Below are 25,938 nucleotides of genomic sequence, written 5' to 3'. Positions count from 1 at the left end.
TGTATAGGGACTGGATGTCCATGGTGAAGATAAGGCGTTGGGGGCCAGGGAAGTGAAAATCATGGAGGAGGTGGAGGGCATGGGTGGTGTCCCGAATGTAGGTGGGGAGTTCTTGGACTAAGGGGGACAGGGGCACAGGACCGTGTCGAGGTATGCAGGGATGAGTTCGGTGGGGCAGGAGCAGGCTGAGACAATGGGTCGGCTGGGGCAGTCAGGTTTGTGGATTTTGGGAAGGAGGTTGAAACGGGCGGTGCGGGGTTGTGGGACGATGAGGTTGGAGGATTATGTCTTTTCCTCTTTTAGATTTTTTAAAAAATTAGATTACTTACAGTGTGGAAACAGGCCCTTCGGCCCAACAAGTCCACATCGACCCTCCGAAGAGCAACCCACCCAGACCCATTCCCCTACAGTTACCCCTTCACCTAACACTATGGGCAATTTAGCCTGACCAATTCACCTAACCTGCACATCATTGGACTGTGGGAGGAAACTGGAGCACCCGGAGGAAACCCACGCAGACATGGGGAGAATGTGCAAACTCCACAGGTTCAGAGATTCAGCGTTTTAAAGCAGCACCCACGCGTTGGAGTCTGTGGGTTGCCTGAGGCGGTAATTGAACCCCAGTCTCTGGCGCTGTGAGGCAGCACTGACCATTGTGCCACCGTGCCGCCCATGGCATGTTGCAGAGCGTTTTTGAAGATTGTAGTCGGCAGTTTGTCCCACTTACCTTGAAGTTAGAGGGTGGGAAGTATCTGGCAGGGGAGTAATGTAGCGCGACGCCTGAAGTTGTTAAATGCAGGTCGTGTCGTCTCTCCGTTGTGGCCATTGCTCTCCCAATACATTCCCAAAACAGAAACCTTTCCTCGTCCTTACCCGCTCAAGCCTCGTCGGCGACTTTGGTGTTTGCCGCGTTTCCCTGGAAACGACGCAGTTCCAACGTTGGATACAATTTCCACGCCACACGGCTGCGGGCAGAACCGAACACTCAGCAGCGGAGCGCTCAGCCGGGAGAAGCTGGAAGCGTTGGCGGCAGCTTTCACGCTCGACCACCCAAATTCCCTCAAATTAGCCCCCTTGCAGGTTCAGAGATTCAGCGCTTTTAAAGCAGCACCCACGCGTTGGAGTCTGTGGGTTGGGAACGCCGTTCTGGCTCATAACCAATGCAGGTTAACACCCCACGGCTGCCTTCGGAAAGTGCGACCTCAGAATACCCTGGCACAGCAACGCCAATTTGACTGAAGGCATGCGGAAAAAAATTCGGGTTTAAAATCCTGAATGAGCAGGAAGTCTGCAACAGGAGCTAAATGGAATGGCGCTCTGCATAAATTATAAACTTGAATGGTATTTGCTTGTAGATACCGCCAGAACTACACTTACATATAAAATACACGACTCTGAATATTCCAAAAAAAAAACCTGGAAGTTTTAGTCCTTTGAACGCCTCTAGTCCAATTCACATTCTAAGCTAAAAATCATACAAAAGCAGGTGTCCAACATGTGTAGCCTGGTGTTCTGTGATTTTTAACTTCGTCCACCCCACATCGGCTCCTCCAAATCACTTTCTAAGCAGCTCTCTCTGCTCCTGCCAATTCATAGGTATCAGTACTTTATTCTTTTTGCGAATAGTTCTTATGCGTCAGTCTAAAAGCTTTGACCATTTTTTTCAGCAATACTCAAGTTCTTTATTAGCAACCAGTTGTATGCAAAGATGGCTGCTGTAGATATTAAAACATATAGAAGTCGCTGAAAATATCGAACCTGTAGTGAGGCTACAGCAAGGATTAAAACAATAGAGATACTTTGCTGGAACTTTCATTGGATAAGACATATTGCACCTTAATGTTAAATCTTGTGAAGCATTTCTGCATTAAGTCGGGGCGACCAGGACAGAACCAAAACATAAAGTTTAAGGACTTAAATAAAATAGGATTAGGGAACAGTGGGATGTCAGCACTAAAACACACATATACATGAGGCCAGAATTGGACAGATCATATAGGTGTTCTGAAGATCATGGTAAGGAAGGCGATAAACATGAAGGGATGGTTGACTGAAACAGGCAGGACACTGCACGTGTTGAGACACAGGAATTGGGGGCTTGATCGAGAGTAGATTGGAATTGGCAAGGTCCAGAATAACGCTTTCCAAAATGGGATTGTAAGGTCCAAGGCAGTAATAGCATCCTTGATTAGATCTTCAACCAAGTTACAATGGCTGTGCTCCGCCTCAGTTGTCACTAAAACTTAAGCCTCAAAACATGGTCACATTGGGAAAAAGCTTGAGAAACACTGATCTACAGATAAAGGTATGGAACAGTGTTCAGCAGAATCATTTGATGTTATGAAAATGAAGGGGAGTGGTCTTGGTGACGTGAGTAGATTCAGGGTGCAAAGCACCACACTTTTCAACTGACTGACCGGCATATGCAGTCCTCTCTAATTTACCACAAAGTTCAAGTCAGGCAAACACTCATTAACTATCAGAACTGCCTGAAGTTGTTGCCTAGGAATTGTGACTTTTCTCTATTCAATACTTAGTTGATGGCATACAATACTGAGCATCATATCAAAGGATAAGGGTTCAATATGGCAAGGCAGACTTGAGGTTGAACATCAACCATGAACTTGTTGAATGGTGGAGTAGACTTCAAAGGGCCAATCTCTATTTATGCTCCTTAGTACTTATTTGGGAACAGTACAGAAACACCCATATGGAAACTCATGTATACATCAAGTTTTCAAATGTCACTTAGGGGCAGAACAGAAGATATATATTAGGGAGGCTTGGAGTGAGTTAGAAGTACGAAGGGAACCAATTCCAAGTGGTGTTGTTTATCATAATCTTGGTTAGGTTTGAAGGGAAATATAGGTAGGAAAACTATTGTTTAAAAGGCCAGTCATCACAATAGCTGGAACTATCAGGAGCTCTAGAGTTAAAAAGACCAAAGTATAGACTTTGGAAGATCTGACTGAGGTTTTCAAAATAATAGACAGCGACAGGATAAACTGAGGCTCATGAATAAAAACAACAGACATGTACAACAGGGTAAGTGTTTATTTTCTATTTGCAGAGGATTAGCAACCTCTGGAACATGTTACCAGATTTTGCAGGGGCCATGTTTGCTGCACATATACAGAAATGATCTGGATATGCTCCTGGCTGTGTCAGGCATCACTGTGTATGAACAGCGCATGCATTATTGGTGTGCTGTGCATCAGGATCAATATGGCAGCCTAAATTAATTTTTACCAGGAGTGGAAGAAAATAAATAAGCAGTCACGCAATTTCATTCCATAAGCTTGTGAGATACCTCTCCTAGACTACATGGTGGGCATTTGGATTGATGATAAAGTTTCAGATTAACAATGTATTAATTATAACATGACAATGACATGCTCAATGTGCCAGTTAGCTTTCTCTGCTTGTAAAATACAAAACCGGTCTGGATAGCTACACGTGCAGAGATCTGGCTTGTCGAGGTCATTCACAGCAATAGCACCATGGTCAATGCTCCTAGTTTTAGGGTTTCATAAATTGTTTGAAATATTAGTAAGTGCACAAGGTGCTCACCAGAATTCAAAGTAATTATTTGGAGAGGTATCTGACTGAAGAAACAGACTTTGAATCCAGGATACTGCAGAAAATGGCCTGATTTTGGTGACCAATTCCCACTTGAGACATTTCACTTAGGATGATTCCCAACATGATCCAATAGAATCAGTTAGGATTCAAAGGTATATTAACAGTGCTCTGTTCAAAAGTAGCTCAACCTATTTTAATTAGACCAGGAAGAGCCACGAAACGGCAAAAAGATCCATTGGCACTACAGGTTCTTCAGCTAGACAAACATTGAAATGGCATTAATTTTAAAATACAACAGATTACAGACAAAAAAAACAGAAAAAGAAACATCAAGCACCAGTGACACGTAAAGTTTTATTGTTTTAAATTCGAATCAGACTGTAAAGGCTGATGTAGACATCTTTCCAACAAAATTGCCAATTTTGCCCTCTGACCCATTACCTTCAAAGACTGCAGTGTAGAATTATTACATCACACAGCAACGAGAGCCCTTCACTTCATTAGGGGTCTTATACTCACTAGAAGCAACTGAGTACCTGATGTAATCACAGGTGCACAATGCGGCAAATGTTCACCCAAGCCAACACTTCACTGATGGAACACCTGTACATAAGAGTACACAGTTGAATCGGATGGCTTTAAAACAAGGTTTATTGTGTATTAGACCATAAAAACAGATTAATAACATTTACCAACCGAGTTTCACAAGGCTCAAGATGATTCCAAACCACCTGCAATGATACAGTCACTAAAACTTACCCTCAAGAAAAAGCAACGAGTACTTCGTGCTGAAAACCTCCTTCACTACAGCTTAAAACCAACAAACAAAATAAGGTTGCGATTTCTGTCAAGAAAACAGGAAAATGAAAGTATTGGTCCAATTGGAAAAGTTCACTTTGAATGCAGGACTTTTTAGTAACCCTCCGTGGGTGGTTCCATTTGATAACCATTTTCAGCCAACATGAATCCATCACCAGACTGCATCGACTCCTGATCCATATACATGTCCTGACTGGTTTCTTCAAGTTGCTCAGGGATCCCATTATCCTGTAGTTTGTCAGATTCCTTATTTCTATCCCTATCTCTATCCCTGTCTCTGTCACGTTTGTGATCTCTATCACGGTCCCGTTCCCTATCTCTCCTCCTGTCCCGGTCTCTATCCTTGTCCCGGTCTCGATGGCTTCGTCTACGGTCCCGATCCCGGTCTCTATCTCTGTCTTTGTCGCGCTCTCTTTCTCTATCCCTATCTCCCCGTTCTCTATTCTTCTCCTCTGCTTCAGGTTTAGACTCGATGGGTTCAATGGCTATATCAACTGCCTGTGCATCATTGTGAGGCCCATCACCTGCCTCAGGTTGGTCTACATCTGTACGTTCTTCTTTCTTATCCTTATCCCTGTCACGGTCACGCTCTCTTTTACGATCGCGACTGCGGCTGCGCCGCTTGCGATCTCGATCCTTGTCCTTATCTTTCTCCCTACTTCGCTCACGGCTGCCACGCGCCTTCCTCTCTTCCTTGTCGCGGCTACGTGATCGAGGCCGACGTCGCTCCCTGGAACGGCTTCTACGTCGCTCACGTTCCTTGTCTCTTTCTCGACTACGCTCACTGCATTCACGGCGATCTCTGTCTCGCTCACGATCCCGGTCCCTGGGGAGATAATTAAATTTAAGGATTGGGAGTAAAATCAGCCAGAGAATGAGAACATATCTGACTCAATTGTCACCTTAAACCCACTCTCATTTGAATCTTTTACAAGATCAGATTTTTTGTCACTGAACATTTCTTGTAATAGGACACCTCTGTGAAATGCAATTTTTTTTGCATTAAAAGAGCAATACCACGCAAGATCTAAATTTGCCCATCTAGCAGCAGATACATAGGAACAGCAACACCTGTAAATTCCCCTCCAACCCACATACTATCCAAACTTGGAAACATGTCAATGATCTTTCAGTGTGGGTAAGTCAAAATTCTGGAACTCCCTCTCTGATGGCATTGTGGGTCTACATACAACAAATGGATTGCAGCAGTTCAAAAAAGGCAGCTGATCACCACCTTCTCAAAGGCAACCAGGGATAGGTGACAAATGGCAAGATAGTGACATCAGATTGCACGAATGAATAAAAAAAATCAAACATCTTGTGCCCAAGTAAAACACCTGAGTTATGAGGGACTAGAAGAAAAAGTCAGCTGTATTGAGTAAAAAAAAAGCCGTATATACACAGTGCCTAATAAAACAAAACTAGAAACCAAAATTTCCTAACACTTAAATCCTATGCAAGAGACTGTTCACATTTACGATTGGATGTCAAATTCATTGAATGCAAGTGAGAGCCAACGGATGTCACAAATGTAATCCAGTACAATGCCTCCAAATTGGCACATTAATTTAAGGCATTCTGTTCAATTTGTATGTCACTTACTGCATCACTATGCTTCTCACCTCTCATCATATCGTGGTGCATCATCACGACCTGAATGCTTGATATTAACATCTGCACCACCTCTACGAGTGCCCCCAAGTCCACCACCTGCAAAAGGAAACAATAGATCTCCGCACGTTAGCAGCATAGGACTCAATGAATTCAGATCTTGGATGTTATTGGTACTTTCTATCACCTTTACCAGATCTAAGGAAAGCTTCAGGGTTCCACACTATAAATTAAAATATTTGTTTTGAACACAAAGTGGTGTCGGGGAGGGAGGCACGACACAAAGAGAGAGAAGTGTGGCTAACGTGGAGGCTCCATTCTGCACAACTTTGTCTTAAAAATACTGCAGTGTAGGGAGCTGGGAGAAATTACTCCAGAATGGGCTATATGCAAACACTAAATCATTGTCATCATAGGTTTCTTTGCCACAGGAAGTTCAGCAGAGACCAGGTAAGATTGGTCATCCAGTATCAGGACTTTACTCACATAGGTGGGGGATCTCAAGACTAAGGGTCACTTCTTTTCTCCACCCCACATAGAGGGTGGATCGTGTGGAATGAATTTCCAGAGGTAACTGTACCTGCATCACCAGTTCAACATTTAAAAGACATTTGGATAGACACGTGAAAAAGCAATGTTTGAAGGGATATGGGCCAAGCAAGTGGAACTAGTTCAATGAATTTGGCATTACGTTAGTCGTGGACTGGTTGGATCAAAGGGCCTGTTTCCGTACTGTATGACTATGATTTGCATTAGTCATTAATCAGGAGTGTCTCCAGTCAAAATACGCTATATTACTGGTAAACTAATTTACACTACACAGTGAGAATGTGAGGCAAGGGGCTGAAAGGCCTGCTTATTTAAAACTTGTCAGCAAATTACTTACAACTTTAGTCCACTGTTCAGAGATCAGTTAAAAAGTTCCAATTAGGCAGGAGGAACATGTTAGCACAGCACTTACTCACACCTGAAATGTCTCAGCATAAAAGTACAATTTTTTTTAAAAGGGCAGTGACAAATTACTGTGGTCTGCATAAATCAACCATGTCCCTCCCTTTACACAGAGAAAAGACCAGACACCAGAAGCACCAAATGGTCCCAAGTCGGCTTCCAAACCTAAGCTGGGATTCAAACCACCCTCACTACACAGTTGTTGTATAATTTACCTCCCTCTGTGTGAGTCGCCATCATGTCTGTCATTAGTTAGGCAACTGCTGTCACACACCAAATTAGCAGTCTTTCGACAAAATTATAGATCCCTAACAATCTATCTATTCAGGCACAGATAGATCTGAACATGTTTAATTTGTCACATTGTTGTACTAATGCTAGGCAATGACCATCTCCAAGAGAGTCTAACTGCAGCATTTTAATATTTTACATTATCACTTCATCAATATCACCATTTGCCATGACCGACTAGAAGCTGAATTGAATTTGCCACATAAATCGTGGCTACAAGAACAAGTCAGAGGTTAGATATTCAACAAAATGTAACCTGTCTCCTAACTACTTAATGTTTTTTCATTATCCACTGTCACTACAACCTTAAAATACTCCCTCCACCACAATCACTATGGATATAGAGTGCACCACCTTTGAGATGAATAGCAGGAATTCAATTGTTACTCTCATATCAACTTACAAACTCAGTGCCTATACAGAATAGCAATAGGGCCACAGGTACATAGAAACATTTTCGGAAATTTCCTAGCAAAACCATTGAATACCTACAACATTCTACTCAACAGTACTGAGAGAGAACTTACACCACACAGAGGATAGTGACTCAAGGCAGCAGTACACTGCCACCTTTACAGAGGAGATTCAGGATAGGAATTTTTACTAGCTCTTCCAGCAAAGCCACATCCTCTGAATAAAACAAAACAATCTTACCGAGCCTCCTTGGGCGCCATCCTTTCACAGTGCGGCCTCTTTCCACATCTACCAGAACTCTCCTCCCATCAATCTTCTTACCATCCGCGTGTTTGTATGCAGCTGCAATAGAGTGTGTCCAGAACAGCAAATAAAAGTCAGTGGGATTGAATTCTGCAAATCCCACCCAGCCCCTCCCTTTTTTTTCCAAACAGGAAAAATATACAATTAAATTTTCATGCAGAAACAAAACCTTGAGGAAAAAAAAAAGTTCTGTTTACCCTCCCCACCACTCCCCCATCCTCCTTCAACATTTGGAAGCAGGCTGTTAAATGAAATGCAAGAACCAGGGCTAGCTCCTCATTTTCCCAATACAACACTGTATTCTAGAAAACCGCTTTCTGGCTCTTCTTAGAACAATCTGCTTCTACTCTTCAAAATTAAGAGAGTCAAAGTTGTGCTGTTTTGAAATAATTAGTTTCATTGGAAAAGGGAAGAGCCAACCCCAGTTAGTATACAACACTGAACCATTGAGTTCTAATCCTGGAAAGGGAAAAAAATTCTATTAGAACAGTTGTTAATTGAATTCATTTCTCAGACATTCATCTCACACACTCATTAACCAACTTTTGCTGGATCGGGGGAACTTAGGCCCCAAAAAACAGAATAAAAACTGTCACTGTTTGTCCTGCAACAGAAAATGGTAACCAAGCCAATTCTAATAACAACCAAAATCAGGGCGCCCATGGAATGGCCAAAAACCCCTGTCAAAACAAGAAGTGTCAAAGCACTCAACTGAAGAAATCATTGAGAAAGATAATGCCTTTAATTCAGGACTAACTGACTGAAGGGTGTGGCATAAACCAGAATACATCTACCCATAACTGACCAGACCAAGAATTAAATAGGGACAGTTTTAGTTCCCAGAATAAATTCAGCAACTCTGACAATTTAAGCTAGACAATTATCCAATGGAGGGTAGCAAGTACAGCTCAGGTGCACTTTTGCTTTCAAACAGGAACTGACCATTGTGGCAAGCTAAGTGATGGAATAGCAAAGGAGCAAGTTGATCTGATAACCATTTTCCACTTTCCAAAGTAATAACACTTTTTTAAAGGAATGAGGGAGGAACACTGGGACACAATGTTCAATCACCCTGCTGAAATAGAAGGCTGCTAAATGCTATGCACTGCACTTCCCTAACTCAAATAGTTCTTGCCTAGAGTGATTAACGTTGACTCAATCTCAAAACACTTGACACATTCAACATCTTCAACCAGCCTGTCCAACTTTTAAGCTTGAGCTTGCTATGTTTCACTTTCAAAACTTCTATCCCCCAGGGCTACGTATCCGCATCCTGTTTCAAGGCTAAGACCCGTCTGAAAAAGATTATATAATCTCTGCCCTCTGCATAATTAGCACAAATTCAGGATAAAGGTAAAAACATCCGTTTTGTATTTTTGTGGCTTGGGTCAGCATTTTCATTCATTGCATCACTCATAGCTTAACGTTTCTTTAGATATGTTTCAGTCACACTAAAACAGGGCCATCTTGACCAGGGTTTCAAGATCCTGTGTTAAATTTTTAAAAAATTTTGTTTTCCATCCGCTATACACCACCAGGGAGAATAAAAAAGGATTAAAAACAGGAACTAGAGGAGGAGGGACGAAGAAGAAAAATAAAATTGATATAAGCACTACACAGCACCACTAACAAAAGAAAAGAGATTTTACCTGTAAGTTTACTTACAAAAACTGCACTTTAGCCCCCTGCACTCATGAAAAGCGGGACGCGCTATCTTGCCAACAGATGGTACAATGTTCAGTGTTTCGACTTCCACTGTTTGTAACTTTCTGCTGCTGAGGATTTACCCTTTACTTACTGCACCTTACCTGCTTTCAGCAGCGATTTGATTTTTAAGAATTTTCTACATCGGGCGTTTGATTACTTTAACAAGCATATTCAAAAGATAATATATTTAATTAGGTTTAAAAACGGTATCAGAGAAAAATGTCTGACTTGTGGCTTTTTCTGGTTTCAAAGTTACTCTGAAATCACTACAATTCAAATGTCCAAAGAACACTAATTTCTACAGAGTCGAATCCATGCACGGGAAAATTAAAAATGAAGTTTTGGCTTACTCTTAACACAGAATCTTTTTAGCCAGTCTTTTAACCATTTTTTAAACACACCCTAGTTTTACTTTTCTGTTCTTGTGACTTTACTCTCTCAAAAGACAAAACCTTCGTGTTTGAATAAAAATATGGCTCAAAGTATCAGCTGCACCAACCAGGCCAAGTGCAATCCAGAACATGCACATCTTTTTGTGGTAGCGACAGTTTTAACTAAAGGAAGACTCTCAAATACAAGTAACACAGCAGCCAGGAGATTACAAATATAGAAACAGAAGCAGCCAAACTTTAGGACCTGCTAAATTTTCAAAATTTTAGATCACCATATTCACAGAGATGGTCAGTAGGAAGAACTTTTTTAGCTTGCAGAAATATTTCTTTTGCATAACACACAAGGCTCCACTCAAGGAAACTGTTTAAACTTTAAACTCTCGATAATAGTAGAGCTGACACACAACTGAAACAATATAACCAAGTTCAAGATGAGTAGTGAGTGACATATCTAGGATGTAGAAAATATCTGGCTAATTACTTAATTCTAGGATTCTTAACCTTGTAATTTTTCATCAAGTCACAATATCATTTCATTCATTACAGGGAACTAACTCTCCAAGATTCTCAAAATCACTGGAAGTACAAAGTGAAAGAGACTAAATACGTTTTTGCATTATATCAGTTGGGGTCTGGGAAACTGCTCATATGGAGACTATCCTATGAAGGATTTTCCAGGCACCCAGTTGGGACCATCATCTCTTCCAATCAAAGCCAGTGAATATTTCCAATATAAACCTGCACAAGGCCAGAAGTCTTTAGAGACAGACATTCTGCATGGAGCTATTTGGTGCAATTAAATACCTGGAAAGAGAAATATATTTATACAATGTATATTCTTTCATTTTTAAAAATCACACATTGTGTTGTTTTTTTATTTGAAGAATGGAGTCTACACACTTGCCCAAAAGCAGAGGACTGGTTGACGAGTCATCTAATTAAACTAAGACCCACAAAAATCCAGCCTGAATTTGTCAGGGCTCAAGATTGTCGTGTTAATGACACACCTATCTTCAACAGTACTGTTAAGCCAGAAGTGCTCAGGTGGAAACTGAAGCAGGCTAAACGCACAAAGTGGACAAATACACAATTCCTAGTGATCTAATCTGATTAGGGGGGGAAATGCACATTGCATCTTAAGCTGCAACCATGAGCAGAAAACATGCTGCCAAAAGATATCACAGCTCAGATAATAAATATTTCTTTAAAGAGAGGATCTCACTATCAAGACACCTTCTAGAGTCAAAAGGTAACATAAACATCCTTCTTGCATTCTCCCACATGGTTTCTTATCCAAATGAAAAGGCAATTTTCCAAATGAAGATACAGTTTCAATGACACGATAATTAACTCATTTGGAGCAAGACTCGGATGATTTAAGAGTCAGATGGCAACCTCCAGCAGGTAATCCATAATTTGTGCAGCATCTCCACCTTACAGGGTAATTCACCTTTACTGCAGTCAGATACTCCTACTTATCTCAGTGATTGCAGAATAAAACAAGTTTTCCCAAATGTTGAGCTTCCTCCCAAATCAAGGGGTGAGATGGTGAGAATCCCTCTTTAAAACCAGGTATTCTTTGAACATTCGAGTTATTAAGTGAAAAATTTAACACAAGCCAGACAATCCCTCGTGTATTTTTTTTAATAAATAAAAAAATACTTTTACCATGTTTTACCAATGACGTTAAAATACCCTGTTTTACCAATCCAGCATTGCTTCTCTGTTCTCGCAAGCTTCCATTTGCTTGGAGTATCAAAGGCTCCACGATGTAGACTGGGAAACCCTTCACAACAGCTTACCTGGCTCAAATTTACTTGATGAGCAATTTTTTTTTGTTTTGAGTAGCTGTTATTTTTAAGAAGGTTCTGTGCATGTTAACTTTTTTTTAGGAAATGTTTTAAGTAGTTATGAATGGGCATTGAGCTGCAGAATCCTTTTTTTTTTGAAAGCCTACAACATATGAGGAAGCACTGAGCTTATTAAAATGTGAATGCATGACATCAGGGTGAAAGAATTAAAAAGGAATTCAGGATTTTGTAGTGCTTTCTTTAACAAAGAAAGGTTCTACTGAATCCCCAAAAGCTACTCATACAGTCTACAAGGTGAATGAAAGCACATTTTATTGATTAGTTTCCCAGAAGTGTGGTCCATTGCGCATTCCTCAAACATGATCACTGGCATCAAAGTGAATGCCCGGAAGTTGAAGGGAAGAGGGGAGAAGGCAGAGCACAAAAAAAAAAGCATTTTTAACCTAGATGGAAATCAAGGTAGCATCCAGAGTGCAGGGTTTCATCAGTTAACACCTTTGGAACATCTCTTGGAAGGTGGTTTAAAGTCTGGTAATTAAAAAAAAAATAGGCCAGGCAAAGGTGACATTGCAGCTTCAAGATGAGATACAAAACTGGGTGTTATATTTTACGGACGTGATGTCACTTTGCGGACCACTTGTAACTAAGTCATCAGTGTTTAAATTGCAAACGTATTTTCTCAGCACTAACGGCAGGCTATGTGCAAAGTGGGTTAAACTGTTGAGGTCCATATATTTGATAAAGATGTTTACCCAAATCAACAGTCCTGATAATCATGAATTCAAAAATGTTCATGTACGTGATTTGATTGACCAAATTGTGTTTATGTACAATTTATAAAATTTGAGAAAATGTAAAGATGTTTTAGTGACTTTAGCCAATAAGTAGGTTTTTAAATAAGAAGTTGCAATTTTAGCCTTAAGGGAATAAATCTGCCAGTGACTGAGTTAAACTAGCTTCTACATTCGAGCTGTAAATTACTAGATTCATTTTTCTAAATGCCTAATAATTTCAACCCCCAATTGTGTACATTCTCCTCTTTATTATTAATTGTAAATTTAGCCCCAACTATCTTTCTTCCAGCAAGCTGATGAAAGCCCCTTTAAGTTCCTAAGGAAAGTGTAGAGTTCACTCAAGCTGAATTTGTCAGCAATTTGTCTAATTTATTAAAATTGATGCGGGCAGGTTTTTTTCTTGGACAGGTGGCATTTCAATTAAATTGAAACCTAGCTTTAATCTTTATTATACCACTGATCTGTCAAGAAATGCTCAGTATCATGAGGCTAACATGTTTGTTAGTCTTCTGACAACAATTGCTAAACCAAAGCCACACTTTTGACTTGCATCATACACCCCAAGGTAAAGCTGCACTGCACTGCACAGCACATCTTTCGTTCAAATAAAGTAGGGAAAGGGGTAACTTTACGGCACAGATACCAGCCATCAGACCTAATAGATCTACAGACCTAATAGATCTACATTAGCTTTGCTCTAAACACCAACTAGTTTAATCTACTTTGAATCTGGGAAAGATGCAGCCATTTTTATCATACATGTACCAATACTTGGACAGATTGCTTTTGAAAACAGAGTTGCAACGAGACAAAAATCAGAAAAGAGTGTGGAAAAGTGGGTATTCCCTTCAGAACTGTTTAATAATATCCAAACTGAATTATTGAGAAAAAAACAACACAGGCCAACAATCCAACATCAGAAAGGACAAAGAAAGAGTGCAATCACACTTGTCACAGCTCTCAGTACTGGTGTATAAAATCTCTTTGCTAGATTATGCCATTTTCACAATATTTTGATCTGCCCTGAAATTACAATCTTTTCCTTTTCAGTGTTAATCTTTCACAATGTGTCCATGGAGGAATGAAATTAAGAATTAAAGGCCAAATGTCTTATATTGGTGATGTTATGTTGCTGGTTACAAATGCTACAGAGAACCAATTTGGTACTATTTTTGATATACTGACTTAATAAATGTTTTGCTTGTGGCCAGAATTGGATGCAGCATAGACCTGCAGATTTTATTGCAATCAGCTCAATTTAGAGGAGTGAGGATTTACAATAATATCTAAAGTTTGTATTGAAGATAAGCTGGTCGGAAATCCAAGGGAGACAAACGTGATAACCAATTTACAGAGACTAGTAAAAAATAACTAGTTTTAGTTAGACAGGCCAATGCAGAACTGCAAGCAAACTGTAATTATTGCTAGGGTTATTTATCAAACTTTTAAGTTCCACCCGCATTGCAAGTCTCTAGACTTTCAGCTCAGGAAATTAGAGGGGCTCACTAAATCTTACAATCCTTTGCAATTTAAAATATGGTGGTGAACTACACAATTCCTTTTTGTATATTTGATTTTCCAATGACTTATCACTAGTTCTCTACTCCCACCTCTCAGGTACTCAAGACCTGCTCCAACGCCTCTCTCTTACCTTAGGAACAAAACCAGTAGGGAAAGGCGAACATTGAGAAAGTTAAACTCGCATACAGATTTAAGTATGCAGTTAAGTTCTTGTGCTTAGTGATTAAAATGGGCTTTCTAAATGCAAGCTATGAATGCAAATTAAAAACAAACCCAGTTTCATTAACCCTATTTCTTAGTCTAGCCCAATATCAAACAACTATCACCCAATTGCATAGTGGAAGTGCCTTCCAAAGAAAAGCAGAGAAGTCTACATCAAGTAGGTAACATTTTTGAAACAAATGTTATGCTACTTCAGTAGCTCTAGGGGTGCAGAAGTACAGTGACCTGATCATGTCTGCCTCTAGGGTCTGCATATTTTGCTTTGCTCACTCACAAGCAACCATAATTATCCATGAGCTTCTCATAAAAGTCTTTCACAACTACTAACGGTAAATGAAACCAAGCCCAAACCTGACTTCAAATTCCCTATGACCTATGTCTGAGAATGTAAATATTTCTTTATAATTCACATTTAGTAACCATAATGTCCTTTTTAGATTTCCATGTCCAACTCTAGTAACTTCCAAGGATTCCAACAGTGCACACAGGAAATCAAATCCAATGCCACAGCCACCACCTTGCAACTTTCTTTATTAGGCCAAAGACTAAAATGTAAATGCACCTGTTCAATAAACATCATTACTCAACAATTACAGAATATTTGAGCAATAAACTCTAACGAGACCTAATAGATTCCTTTTTAGTGCCCAATAGCATGCATGTTCATGCATCAATTAAATGGGATGTTAAATCATAGAGGAAAAACCATTTGCATGGAGAACACTTTTGCTGAAAAAGAATGGAGACTCCACACAAACTGTCTCCCATACTAAGCTAACTTCTGAGTTGCAGGAGCATTCCCATGCCATCTTTTAGCCAGAAGTATGGTTATTGCCATATATTGCCAAACAGCATCTCCCCAGGTTACAGCCATATATTGCCCAGCAGCATTGCCTCAAAGGTCAAATCTTCTAATTTCATCTCTCTTCCCACTAGATGTAACCCAATCCCATTAGAAGCATCAAATCAAGGAATCTGTAACTACAGATTAACTCTAAAGCAATTCAAAGCTCACTGCAGTGAAAACAACAACTGCAAACATTAATGACTGCTTGGCTCTCCAACAAGTTTTCTGAAACATTCTGTAAGATTGTTTCTTTTTCAATCATCAGGCTATACTTCAAATCCAAGCAACAGAAAACTTGAACTAAGAATTCTAAAATTTGAATTGTCATACTGCTGTGCTTTTTAAAAAAAAAAAACCTCAACGCAAAGCATCAACTTTTAATAGTGACAATCTTTGTTGGTGCAGATCCCAAAGACAGGAATGAGAGACGTGGACACTGAGCTTCTTTACCCCAGGCTTTAAATCCTAACAATCTTGTAGCAAAGATCTTTCCTTCCTCCAAACACTCAAGTTTTTTCTATATCACCTGTGTGTTTTGTGTAGCCTCACCTTTCTCTTAACTGCACTTAGCAAATCCATTGGATCTACATACTGTATTTTAATCACGCTCCTCTCACTGTGGTGATGTATTGTGAGTTCTTACCCATCATACAAACCCATATACCAACCATACAATGAGATGTAAGGGGAGCATTAGCATCAGCTGCAAGCCAGCAGTGGCATTTGCCATCAGAATGGTGGCTGCAGTGACAATAGAAATAACATAGAATTAATATACCCCAGCTTGCAAACGTAGTGTACAATTCACAAACAATCTATTTTCTTTTTAAAAAACCACACAAACACTGAGGCCCTTTTCACAAGATGGTTTCACCCTTATAAGAACCAAACAGATCAGAATTTATTTTTATGAACTTCAGGATGGCATAAACTCTCCAGTGCAGTAAAACCTGTGCTATGCAGTCAACCCTAAAGGAACCAAAGCTCTACATAATTGGCAGACTTGGCATAATTGCAAGGAAGTGAAAACATCAGATGGTCAGAACTCAAGTTTGAAATGCTGGCTGAAGATAGTTAAAATCAATCTGAAGGAGAATGGTCTGATGTTGCAACTTGAAAGAGCAGGTTGCTGCTTAACCCAAGCTTTTCCTGAATGGAATTCAAAAGAAGCTTTTGATTTGTTTTAAAAACCTAACATTTAATCAAGAAAGACAGGCCAATAGTTTTCAATACATATGTCACCCATTGCAAAATTGCAGTCTGAAAGCAAAATGCTAGATGGGCGAGGTTTCGCAAAACTTTCAGTCGTGAAAAGGGCCCAATGATGCAAAAAGTCTTTTTTTTTGTAAAAAAGAAAAAGACTCATGCCCCGCGGTGCTAAAAACTTGTCATGTGTTAACTAATAGCACAGATCTGTCCTCATCAGTCTTTGCTCTCCACTTGGATCATTTCTAACAGTACAATTAACGTGGAGAAGACTTAACTCCTGGATAAACTCAGGAGGAAAAGTACACCCTCAATCAAATAACAAGAAATTATTTCCAAAGCATTATTTTTCATATGAGAAGGGTAACAGGCTTAAGCCCATTCCACCTGAGAAGAAAAGCAGCAACAGTGCACTGTGAGCACAAAAATCGAAGGAAATATCCTCACAAAACTTTCCCAATAAATGTCAATTCCATGCAATTTTACATTGCATGTTGGGGCAGCCAGTTACAAGATTCCCAGAATCACTTCAAAAATGGGAAACCACAGGGTTAGAATAGCTAGGCCAGTGCTGTAGTGACCCATGCCTTCAAAATTTATATTCAGCAGCCTGCACCGCCGTCGAGCAGTGTCTGCAACAATCCTGAATGCAATGGGGAAAAAATGCATTAATAAAAGTGAGGACCTGATTCCAGCTACTCTGCAAACAAAATTAACCTTCAGCCATTAAGCAGAAACTGTGAAGCAAGTCCTCATTATGATAGTGATAGTCAAATATAAATAATTAACACTTTAATAGACTCTCCTTAGCACTTCCAACACAAAGGAAGTTGCAGCATACTTACCACTCCTTGCATCCATCATTATACACTAATAACACAAATAGTCCCCCACATACCATCTGTAACACTAGTTCTAAATGTTGCTTTTACAAAGGAGCTTGGAGTAAATACATTGTGACTTGATAAACAGGTACAAGCATGGCTAAAATAATTGTTATCCCTAATACAAGTGCTAAATTAACCACAAACCCAGATTTCAGTCACAAGCACGTACTAGTGCTAAGACATGCACCCTGTATCTACTCAAGTCACATGTTTTCAAGAAATGGCTTATCCATCCACTATAGAATTCTCATTCTAACCTTCTAAAGACGACTTTGCAATGCTTCAGCAGCAGAAATTATTTTACATCATGGACATTCCACCAGGTGATGGGAGTGATTGTGAACTGCTGTCACAAAATGAAATGAAGTGCTCACTCCTATCTTTTGTTCTGGGGATAAATGTCAAGTATTCAGGGAGAAGGAAATCATGGATATCCCAACCAGATTTCACCCCCTATGACAGAACTTCCAAATCATTTACAGATGAGTCCCATAATAATAATTAATTAGGATATGGAAATCAAATGGTTTGGGTTTAAATATTCTAGCATCCCAAAAATCTCTTTTGTTATAATCCCAACAAAACATTTTGCTCAACATTCCCTGATTCACCTGAAGTTTTAATGGTGAATTCTATAGTCTGCACTAACTAAAATTTATGATAGATTTCAGGCTTAGTATAGGTTCTGATGGTCCCATTAAATACAAAGACAATTTCCATCACTAATGGTACAAAATATTTTGACGGGGCTGATTTGACAGCAGATGCTGCAGTTTACTCATTAGTTAGCGATTGCTTACTGCAGAACAGCTCACATACAGGTGAGTTTGGAGACTGAAAGCTTTGGAGACTGATTTCAACAGTCATGATAGTTCTTTTTACATTTAGTACATTCAATCCGCACATGAAAACTGAGAACACTAGGAATTCCTGTCGCTTACACTCCTTTGTTATGGATTCAGCTCCCCCCCCCTTCAGACAGCCTAGCAGGTTCACCTCAACTTTAGAACTCATTTCCTATCACTCCCAAAAAAGGTATCATTCAGTTGAGTGCAATCCTATTTGAGACTTGTGTATCACAGTAATCTTTTACGAAAGTTTAAAAGAAAGGATCAGGCACAGTATTACAAAACAGAAGCTACACTAAGAAACCAAAAGTGTTTTCAATCAAGATAGCTACTCATCTGGACTTACTGAATTGGGTTAAAATTGCAAGCTGTCCATATTTTCTCCCAAATGATTCCAGAAAATTTCTAAATACTGTCCTGAAGACATATCTAGGACATACAGGTTGACACATTAAAAATGAAAAGTTGCTCTGCATCTAATTGGGACCATCTTAAAGAAAGAAATAAGCAATGCTGAATCATTGTAGAACAAAAGCCCAGTCTGTAATGGATCCAAGTATTTACAAATTTTGATCTAGAGAAAACATCTGTTGCATGAATGAATTTGGAGGTCCAAGTCTTCACCCAGCAAGTTGCACAATAGCATGTATTACATACGGGATGTCCTGAACTCCCATAGTTAGCCAATCAAAACCCATCCCAACCCACGAATGCACAAATCACTTACAATGCATGTCTCGCTCATGCTCATATTCGATAAAAGCGTAACCACGGGGCTTTCCAGTCCTTTTATTATATACCATGTAGATCTTGAGAAAATAGAGAGAAAAGACACAAAACAACAAGTGAAGGACTGAACAGAAGTCTTATAATACAAAACATTGCTTATATCAACAAAAGTCATCCAGATTATAATCAATATCACAGCTCATCCCTCAGTTCCCTGCCAAATTAATCATTTCAATTCCCATTTCAGATATTTTGATTATGTATTAATGCAGAATGCAATGCTGTCCATAAATCAACTGAAAATGCTCAAGGTGCACCGTGTGGAAGCTGGTTTAAGTACACAATTCACTGTGTTCAGGAATTCAGCTCAAATAAAAAATACAGCTGAAATAGATGGTGTTACTATCACTGTTAAACTATTGGCTAACCTCACAAGAGACTTTCCTTAAAACAGTTCCAGACCAAAACTGAAGAAACAATGAAACTTTCAGAAACGATAATCTTAACCATCTATATCAAAGTGCTGATAAAGGTCCAGTAGTTGTACTGTCATCCAGATCATTTGTTAAAAATTTATAACTGAAATAATAACCATTTCTAATACATGTACACACAAAGCCCAAAAAAATCAGCTGGAAATTAAAAAGCAGCATATGAAAATGCACAATAAGTCAATTAGCAATTGTAAAGATCAGCACTGATTCTGATTTTTGCAATACAGATGTTAAGCCATCTTTTCTCTCCCACACCACACTTAAGCATTCACTTGAATTCCCGTACTTCTGTTTTCACCTCTTTCACTCCCACCCAGTACCATAAGGTTTCCCATTTCCTAACACATAATATCTAGTGGATGATTGATTACCCATCACTTTGACAACTTCTAGCATAATGCTAAATATAGCACATTCGCCTCTCTGCTGAAGTGACTATTCTCTCTCCACAAAATTCAAGCCCACTCTTCATGCACACCCAACAACAACTCCCCATGCACCGAAAACAAGGGAAATGGAAAACCTATCCTTTTAGCTCCCTTCTCTCCACCACCCACAGCTCTAAACACTTAGAATCATAGAGATGTACAGCATGGAAATAGACCCTTTGGTCCAACTAGTCCATGCCGACCAGATATCCCAACTCAATCTAGTCCCACCTGCCAGCACCCAGCCCATAACTCTCCAAACTTTTCCTATTCATATACCCATCCAGATGCCTTTTAAATGTTGCAATTGTACGAGCCTCCATCACTTCTTTCTTGAGTTGCCTGGGGAAGTCATAGAGATGTATAGCACTGAAACAGACACTTCTGCCCAACTCGTCCATGTCAACCAGATATCGCAACCCAATCTAGTCCCACCTGCCAGCATCTGGCCCATATCCCGCCAAACCCTTCTGATTCATATACCCATTCAGATGTTTTTAAATTCTGCAATTGTACCAGCCTCCACCATGTTCTCTGGCAGCTCATTCCATATACGTACCACCCTCAGTGCAAAAGTTGCCCCTTAGGTCTCTTTTATATATTTCCCACCTCACCCTAAACCTATGCCCTCTAGTTCTGGACTTCATGACCCCAGGGAAAAGACTTTGTCTATTTATCCTATCCATGCCCCTCATGATTTTATAAACCTCTATAAGGTCATCTTTCAGCCTTCGAATGTTCCAGAGAAAACAGCCCTAGTCTATTCAACTTCTCTCTATAGCTCAATCCCTGGCAACAACCTTGTAAATCTTTTCTGAACCCTTTCAAGTTTCACGACATCTTTCTGATAGGAAGGAGACCAGAAAAGCACGCAATATTCCAACAGTGGCCTAACCAATGTCCTGTACAGCCACAACATGACCTCCCAACTTCTGTACTCAATACTCTGACCAATAAAGGAAAGCATACCAAAATGCCTTCTTCACTATCCTATCTACTGCAACTCCGCTTTCAAGGAGCTATGAACCTGCACTCCAAGGTCTCTTTGTTCAGCAACACTCCCCAGAACCTTACCATTAAGTGTATAAGGCCTGCTAAGATTTGCTTTCCCAAAAAGCAGCACCTCACATTTATCTAAATTAAACTCCATCTGCCACTTCTCAGCCCAATGGCCCACCTGATCAAGATCCCATTGTAATCTGAGATAACCTTTTTCGCTGTCCACTACACCTCCAATTTTGGTGTCATCTGCAAACTTACTAACTATACCTCTTATGCTGACATCCAAATCATCTATATAAATGTTGAAAAGTAGTGGACCCAGCACTGATCCTTGTGGCACTCCACTGGTCACAGGCTTCCAGTCTGAAAAACAACCCTCCACCACCACCCTCTGCCTTCGAGTCAGTTCTGTATCCAAATGGCTAGATCTCCCTGTATTCCATGAGATCTACCCTTGCTACCCAGTCTTCCACGGGGAACTTGAAGATTAAAAAAAAACGAATTACTTGTACTTCATTCAATAAAATTTATCGTATTCATTGTTTAAAATGCAGTCTCCTCTACATCAGGAAGGCCAAATACAGAACACAAATGTAACTCAGTCATTTTGTTTCTGCTTTTATCCTCCTCCCCAGAACTTCCCTTTTGTTCTTCCTTCCCAATGTTCCTTATAGCCTGTCATATCCAACTTGCCCTAGTTCCAAAAAAAGTCATCAATATGAAAAGTGAGTTCAGTTTCTTCCTCCACAGATGCTTTTTGGTTTGGTGACTATTTCCAGAACATACTGGTGCTTCAACTTTTCTCTTTACAGGTGCTGACTGAGCTGTGCATTTCCATTCTTACTACAGAGTCCTTAATTTTTCAGCTCACTAACATTAAGTGATGAACTTTTTTGAAAGCCTATCCTAAAGCAGGATTAAATTTTGTCACCAGCAAGAAGAATTTATTTACTTATTTGCTGTGCTGCTATCCTGTTCTGGGGTCTCGTCCAATGCATGGCTGTCAGAATATGTGCAACATGCAGATTTAAAAAGATCACAGGATTAGTGTTTATTGTACTCAGCACTGCTATCATAATTTGAAACCAACTCCTATTATGTGATACTTACCCTTTTAATGGGGCCATAGACCTCAAATTCACGCCTCAGTTTGGACTCTGTTGTATCATAGTTCTGTAGTGCAGAGGAAGCAGGAGCCAAATCATTAATAAATGTAAAAATAAACAATACTAATCAGAAATGGTTAGGAGAAGCATTAAAAAACTGACAGAGGATGTTTAACACCAAAGTTAAACAAAATCTGAGACACAGTCACCTTATTTACTGGTACTGTTACACATTGCATAATGAATTAGCAGAATAGAAAGTTCAGTTCCAATTCTTCAGTTTATTTCCTAATAGTTAGTTGGACGGCCCTCTAACATATAGAACACAACATTCCTCAGTTATTTCACAATACATGCAAGTGGATTCACCCTCCTTGCTCCCATGAAATATTTCTGTTCTTCCTTTCATGACAACTCTACACAGCATTCAAAGAATAGTAACGATCACAAGCTGCACAAGATTGGATTCCCTACTGTATGGAAATAGGCCATTTGGGCCAACAAGTCCACACAGATCCTCCGAAGAGTAACCCAACCAGCTCCTTCCTCTACCCTATATTTACTCCTGACTAATGCACCTAACACAATGGGCAATTTAGCAATGCCAATTCACCTGACCTGCACATCTTTGGATTGTGGGAAGAAACCAGAGCACCCGGAGGAAACCACACAGACATGGGGAGAATGTGCAAACTCCACACAGTCACCCAAGACAGAAATTGAACCTGGGTCCCTGGCTGTGAGGCAGCAGTGCTAATCACTGAGCCACCATGCCAATCACAATACGGGCCATTTCAGTTATGTATCATCATACTGGGTAAAGAGTGTTAGCACTAGCAGCCCATTTTCCAATTTTTTTTAAACTTATTAGAAACTTAAAAATCTCAAACTTACCACCCTGGCAACAAACAGTGTCTTGAATGCATCACCCTGCGCATTTGGATCATTATGAGGATCCCCTGTGGACCAGAAACAAAGAGTAACTTCTCAAATGCTGTACTGTTACAATTCACAACTATTGCTAACTATTCTCAAACTCTGGAATTCCCTCCACAACCATTATACCTCTATCCTCCTGTCAAATGCACATTAACCAAGCTATTGGTCACCTGTCCAAGTACCGTGATTAATTTGTTTTTGGTCACGCTCCTGCGATCTGTCTTAACGCCATACATAATGTATGAAAACACAAATGTTTATTATGTCATAGCCACTAGTACTTAGCCAAAGTAACTGTGACAAATCAGCTATTGTAACATTTAATTTGCTTTTTGCAGGGGTGGGTGGATCAGGTTTAAAAATTATTAATTTCCAGGGTGCAAAGACAGCTGTTTTTAATGTCTAATTAAGAGACCCACTTCAAAAGAAGCTTGAAGGTAGATGGCAGGATTGGACAGGATCAAACTTTTCTGAGTTTAATACCTATTGTCAAATCACAACTCAGTCAGTTACTTTCAACACACCCTCCAGTACACTTACACATTTTAAGCTCATTTTCAACTTCCTGCTGTCTTCTCTCAATCTTCTCACGTCTCTGTAAAAGGAAAATCACAATGTCTGCTACCACACAGGAGAAAATCAGCAGCATCACTTGGTAATCCATATGCATTCCAGAAGCAGAATATAATTTGATCTGCAACCAGGCTTAGTAAAATTTGTACGGTCAGTCAATAGCTCCTCAAATATAGCCAGTGAAGAAACAACTAAATGTACCATTAATATGCACAGATGGGTGAATTTTCTGTACTGTATTTTGAATTAACACTGGTGTAGAACAACTGTGAAGACTGACTTAACTGATTCCAGAGATTTTGGGGGCTAGGTTCATCTTAATAGGAAAGACAAAAAAAAAATTGGCCCTGTATCTTCTGACGTTTTAGAAAATTGAACGGTCACCCTATTGAAACACAGATTCTGAAGACTGTGACAAAATGGATTCTAAAAAGGTTGAATACCTGTGACAGAGGGATTAAAGGGCAATTCAAAGGTAGGAAGTCTCCCACTTCGGATAAATCTGAAATTTATTTCTCCTGGAAAGTCACAAGACCAAGGAACACTTCCTCAGAATAGTAGAGGGGGAGTCATTGAGTATTTAAAAAAAAAGATTCTTGCCTACAAAGGGAGTTATAGGATATTTAGGCAGGCAAAAAAGGTGGCATTGGGGGAAATAATGGGAGGAGGCACGAGGAACTGAATGGCTTACTTTCTGTCTAATGATTTAGGTGGCTTCATTAGTAGCAACAAGAGAGGGAGGCAGAAATCTATCCAGAACCTACTATTGATAAGTGAACACGTAGAAAACTCTTCGGGAAAATGATCAGGCTTGGTGAAGACCCTGCAACAAAGTCAAAGAGACTAAACATTCTTACAGGTCATATGCACCTACACAGGTAATGGCCAGTTCAACAAAAGGTTTGTGGACTCACATTCCTATAGAATATAATAATGGAGACCTTCAAATAATTCCAGCAAGTATTTTCTAATGTCTACCCTCTCCTAACACACTTAACACTGGAATGCATGTCTGGCCTAAATTTCTTACCTTTCTTTCCATGCGCTCCTCTCGTGTCTCAGCTCTTGTTGGTGGCGGGGCATCTCTAGGATCCTATATAAGCAAAAAAAACTTTTAAAAATTCAGAAGCTATGCTTGCTATATTCTATTTTAATAATTCCAAGTGGCTCCTTGCTCACCACTTTTCCTGGATAGAGGCCAGTTATGTTTGAAACTGTGGTGTGAATGCACTGAATAGTGACTATTAGAATGCAAGCCTGAGCTTCTTTCAGCTGCAACCTTCATGTGGAATTGAATTATGGTATTAAAGTGTTCTAATAATATTAAATATATCAACAGTGTGAAAGATTCTTTCCATAAGAGATGCTGACAGATCTCTTATATGATTCCAAGCACTTGCAGGATTTTGCTTTTTGCTCAATATGTCAATATCCAGTTTCTAGGGTAACAAGGGATTTAAGTTTCAGAATATAATGAGCGAACACATGCAACTGTAATAATGAGGCAGGAACAGGACTGTCCTAAACCTTAAATCTCAAAGTGGAATAACATGGCAGCATGGAGAAGCTAGAAACAGAGAATTCAGAAAACCAAATTCTTGAGACCGATTCCAGAAAATAAGAACAAACAGTGAAGAGGAAGAAATGGAGCATAAATGGACTAAGGGGCTAAATCATGGTGTGTGTGTGTGTGTGTTCAATTTTCTCCGGAAAAAAATCACAAACAAACCCCACAAATACATTGCTATGCACCCCTGCAACAAGACTGCCACAACGCTGTACCATGGCCAACTTCATCCTCCACCCCACACACCAGGTCTTAACTCACACCCGAAAACCATGTCACCTTCAAAACCAACTCTCAATCCTCTTCCCAAGTGGACTCAAACCAAACCCCATACTCTCCCACATCTCCCCTTGCCCCAAAAGGCTCCAATATCTCAAATCCACCCTATCTGTCCTTAAAGACCCTATCCACTTGCTCAAACTGACCCTCAAAATCTTGCCACCCCACACCGCCACAAGATCCCTCTCAAATACCTGGCTGCCTTCCCCACAACTGTTCCCTCCTACCTAACACCTTCCATATCTACATGGCTCTCGCTCACTACTCTTACACTCTCATTTCCCTCCCCTACAGTGCTTCTTCTCCATCATGAATCATCTGTTCCCCAATTCCTTTCCACCTTCCCCAGTCCACACCACTTCCCTGTCATGCATCCCACATTCCCACCCCCCTTCAACAAGTCTCACCAATCTTCACTCCCGCCATCATCATCACTTCTTCCTTTCCTCCACAACCATCTTGTCCTCCCCTCGGCAAACCTCTCCCCACCATTCCTCCAGTTGGTTACCCAATTCCCCCCTCCCTCCATCCAAACTATCTCATTTCCCCTCTCCCCACTTATCTTCCTTCTGTTTACCTCCCATCACCACTCTTTTACCAATTTAGCCCAAATAC

General features: G+C 40.0%; 2 protein-coding genes across 2 annotated transcripts in view; both read right to left on the bottom strand.

Annotated features, from left to right (window-relative positions):
* The window catches only part of LOC122541968, a 12,889-nt gene extending 11,840 nt beyond the window's left edge, over positions 1-1,049 (bottom strand). Inside the window, exon 1 of the mRNA XM_043679262.1 lies at positions 874-1,049. The gene's annotated coding sequence lies outside the window, so the exon portion shown is untranslated. The remainder of the gene's footprint in view (positions 1-873) is intronic.
* A 2,867-nt stretch (positions 1,050-3,916) lies between these two features.
* snrnp70 (small nuclear ribonucleoprotein 70 (U1)) overlaps positions 3,917-25,938 on the bottom strand; it is a 28,753-nt gene continuing 6,731 nt past the window's right edge. The window contains exons 2-9 of the mRNA XM_043679620.1: positions 24,508-24,570; positions 23,445-23,499; positions 22,860-22,924; positions 21,970-22,032; positions 18,934-19,015; positions 7,909-8,010; positions 6,024-6,111; positions 3,917-5,227 (exon numbers count right to left, since the gene is read on the bottom strand). Coding sequence (XP_043535555.1) covers positions 4,495-5,227; positions 6,024-6,111; positions 7,909-8,010; positions 18,934-19,015; positions 21,970-22,032; positions 22,860-22,924; positions 23,445-23,499; positions 24,508-24,570 — 1,251 coding nt within the window. The 3' untranslated portion in view covers positions 3,917-4,494. The remainder of the gene's footprint in view (positions 5,228-6,023; positions 6,112-7,908; positions 8,011-18,933; positions 19,016-21,969; positions 22,033-22,859; positions 22,925-23,444; positions 23,500-24,507; positions 24,571-25,938) is intronic.

The sequence above is a fragment of the Chiloscyllium plagiosum genome, chromosome 39, assembly GCF_004010195.1.
Source record: "Chiloscyllium plagiosum isolate BGI_BamShark_2017 chromosome 39, ASM401019v2, whole genome shotgun sequence".
Classification (NCBI taxonomy): Eukaryota; Metazoa; Chordata; class Chondrichthyes; order Orectolobiformes; family Hemiscylliidae; genus Chiloscyllium; species Chiloscyllium plagiosum.
Note: the sequence above shows the minus strand (reverse complement) of the source record. Positions and strands in the feature narration are given on the sequence as shown.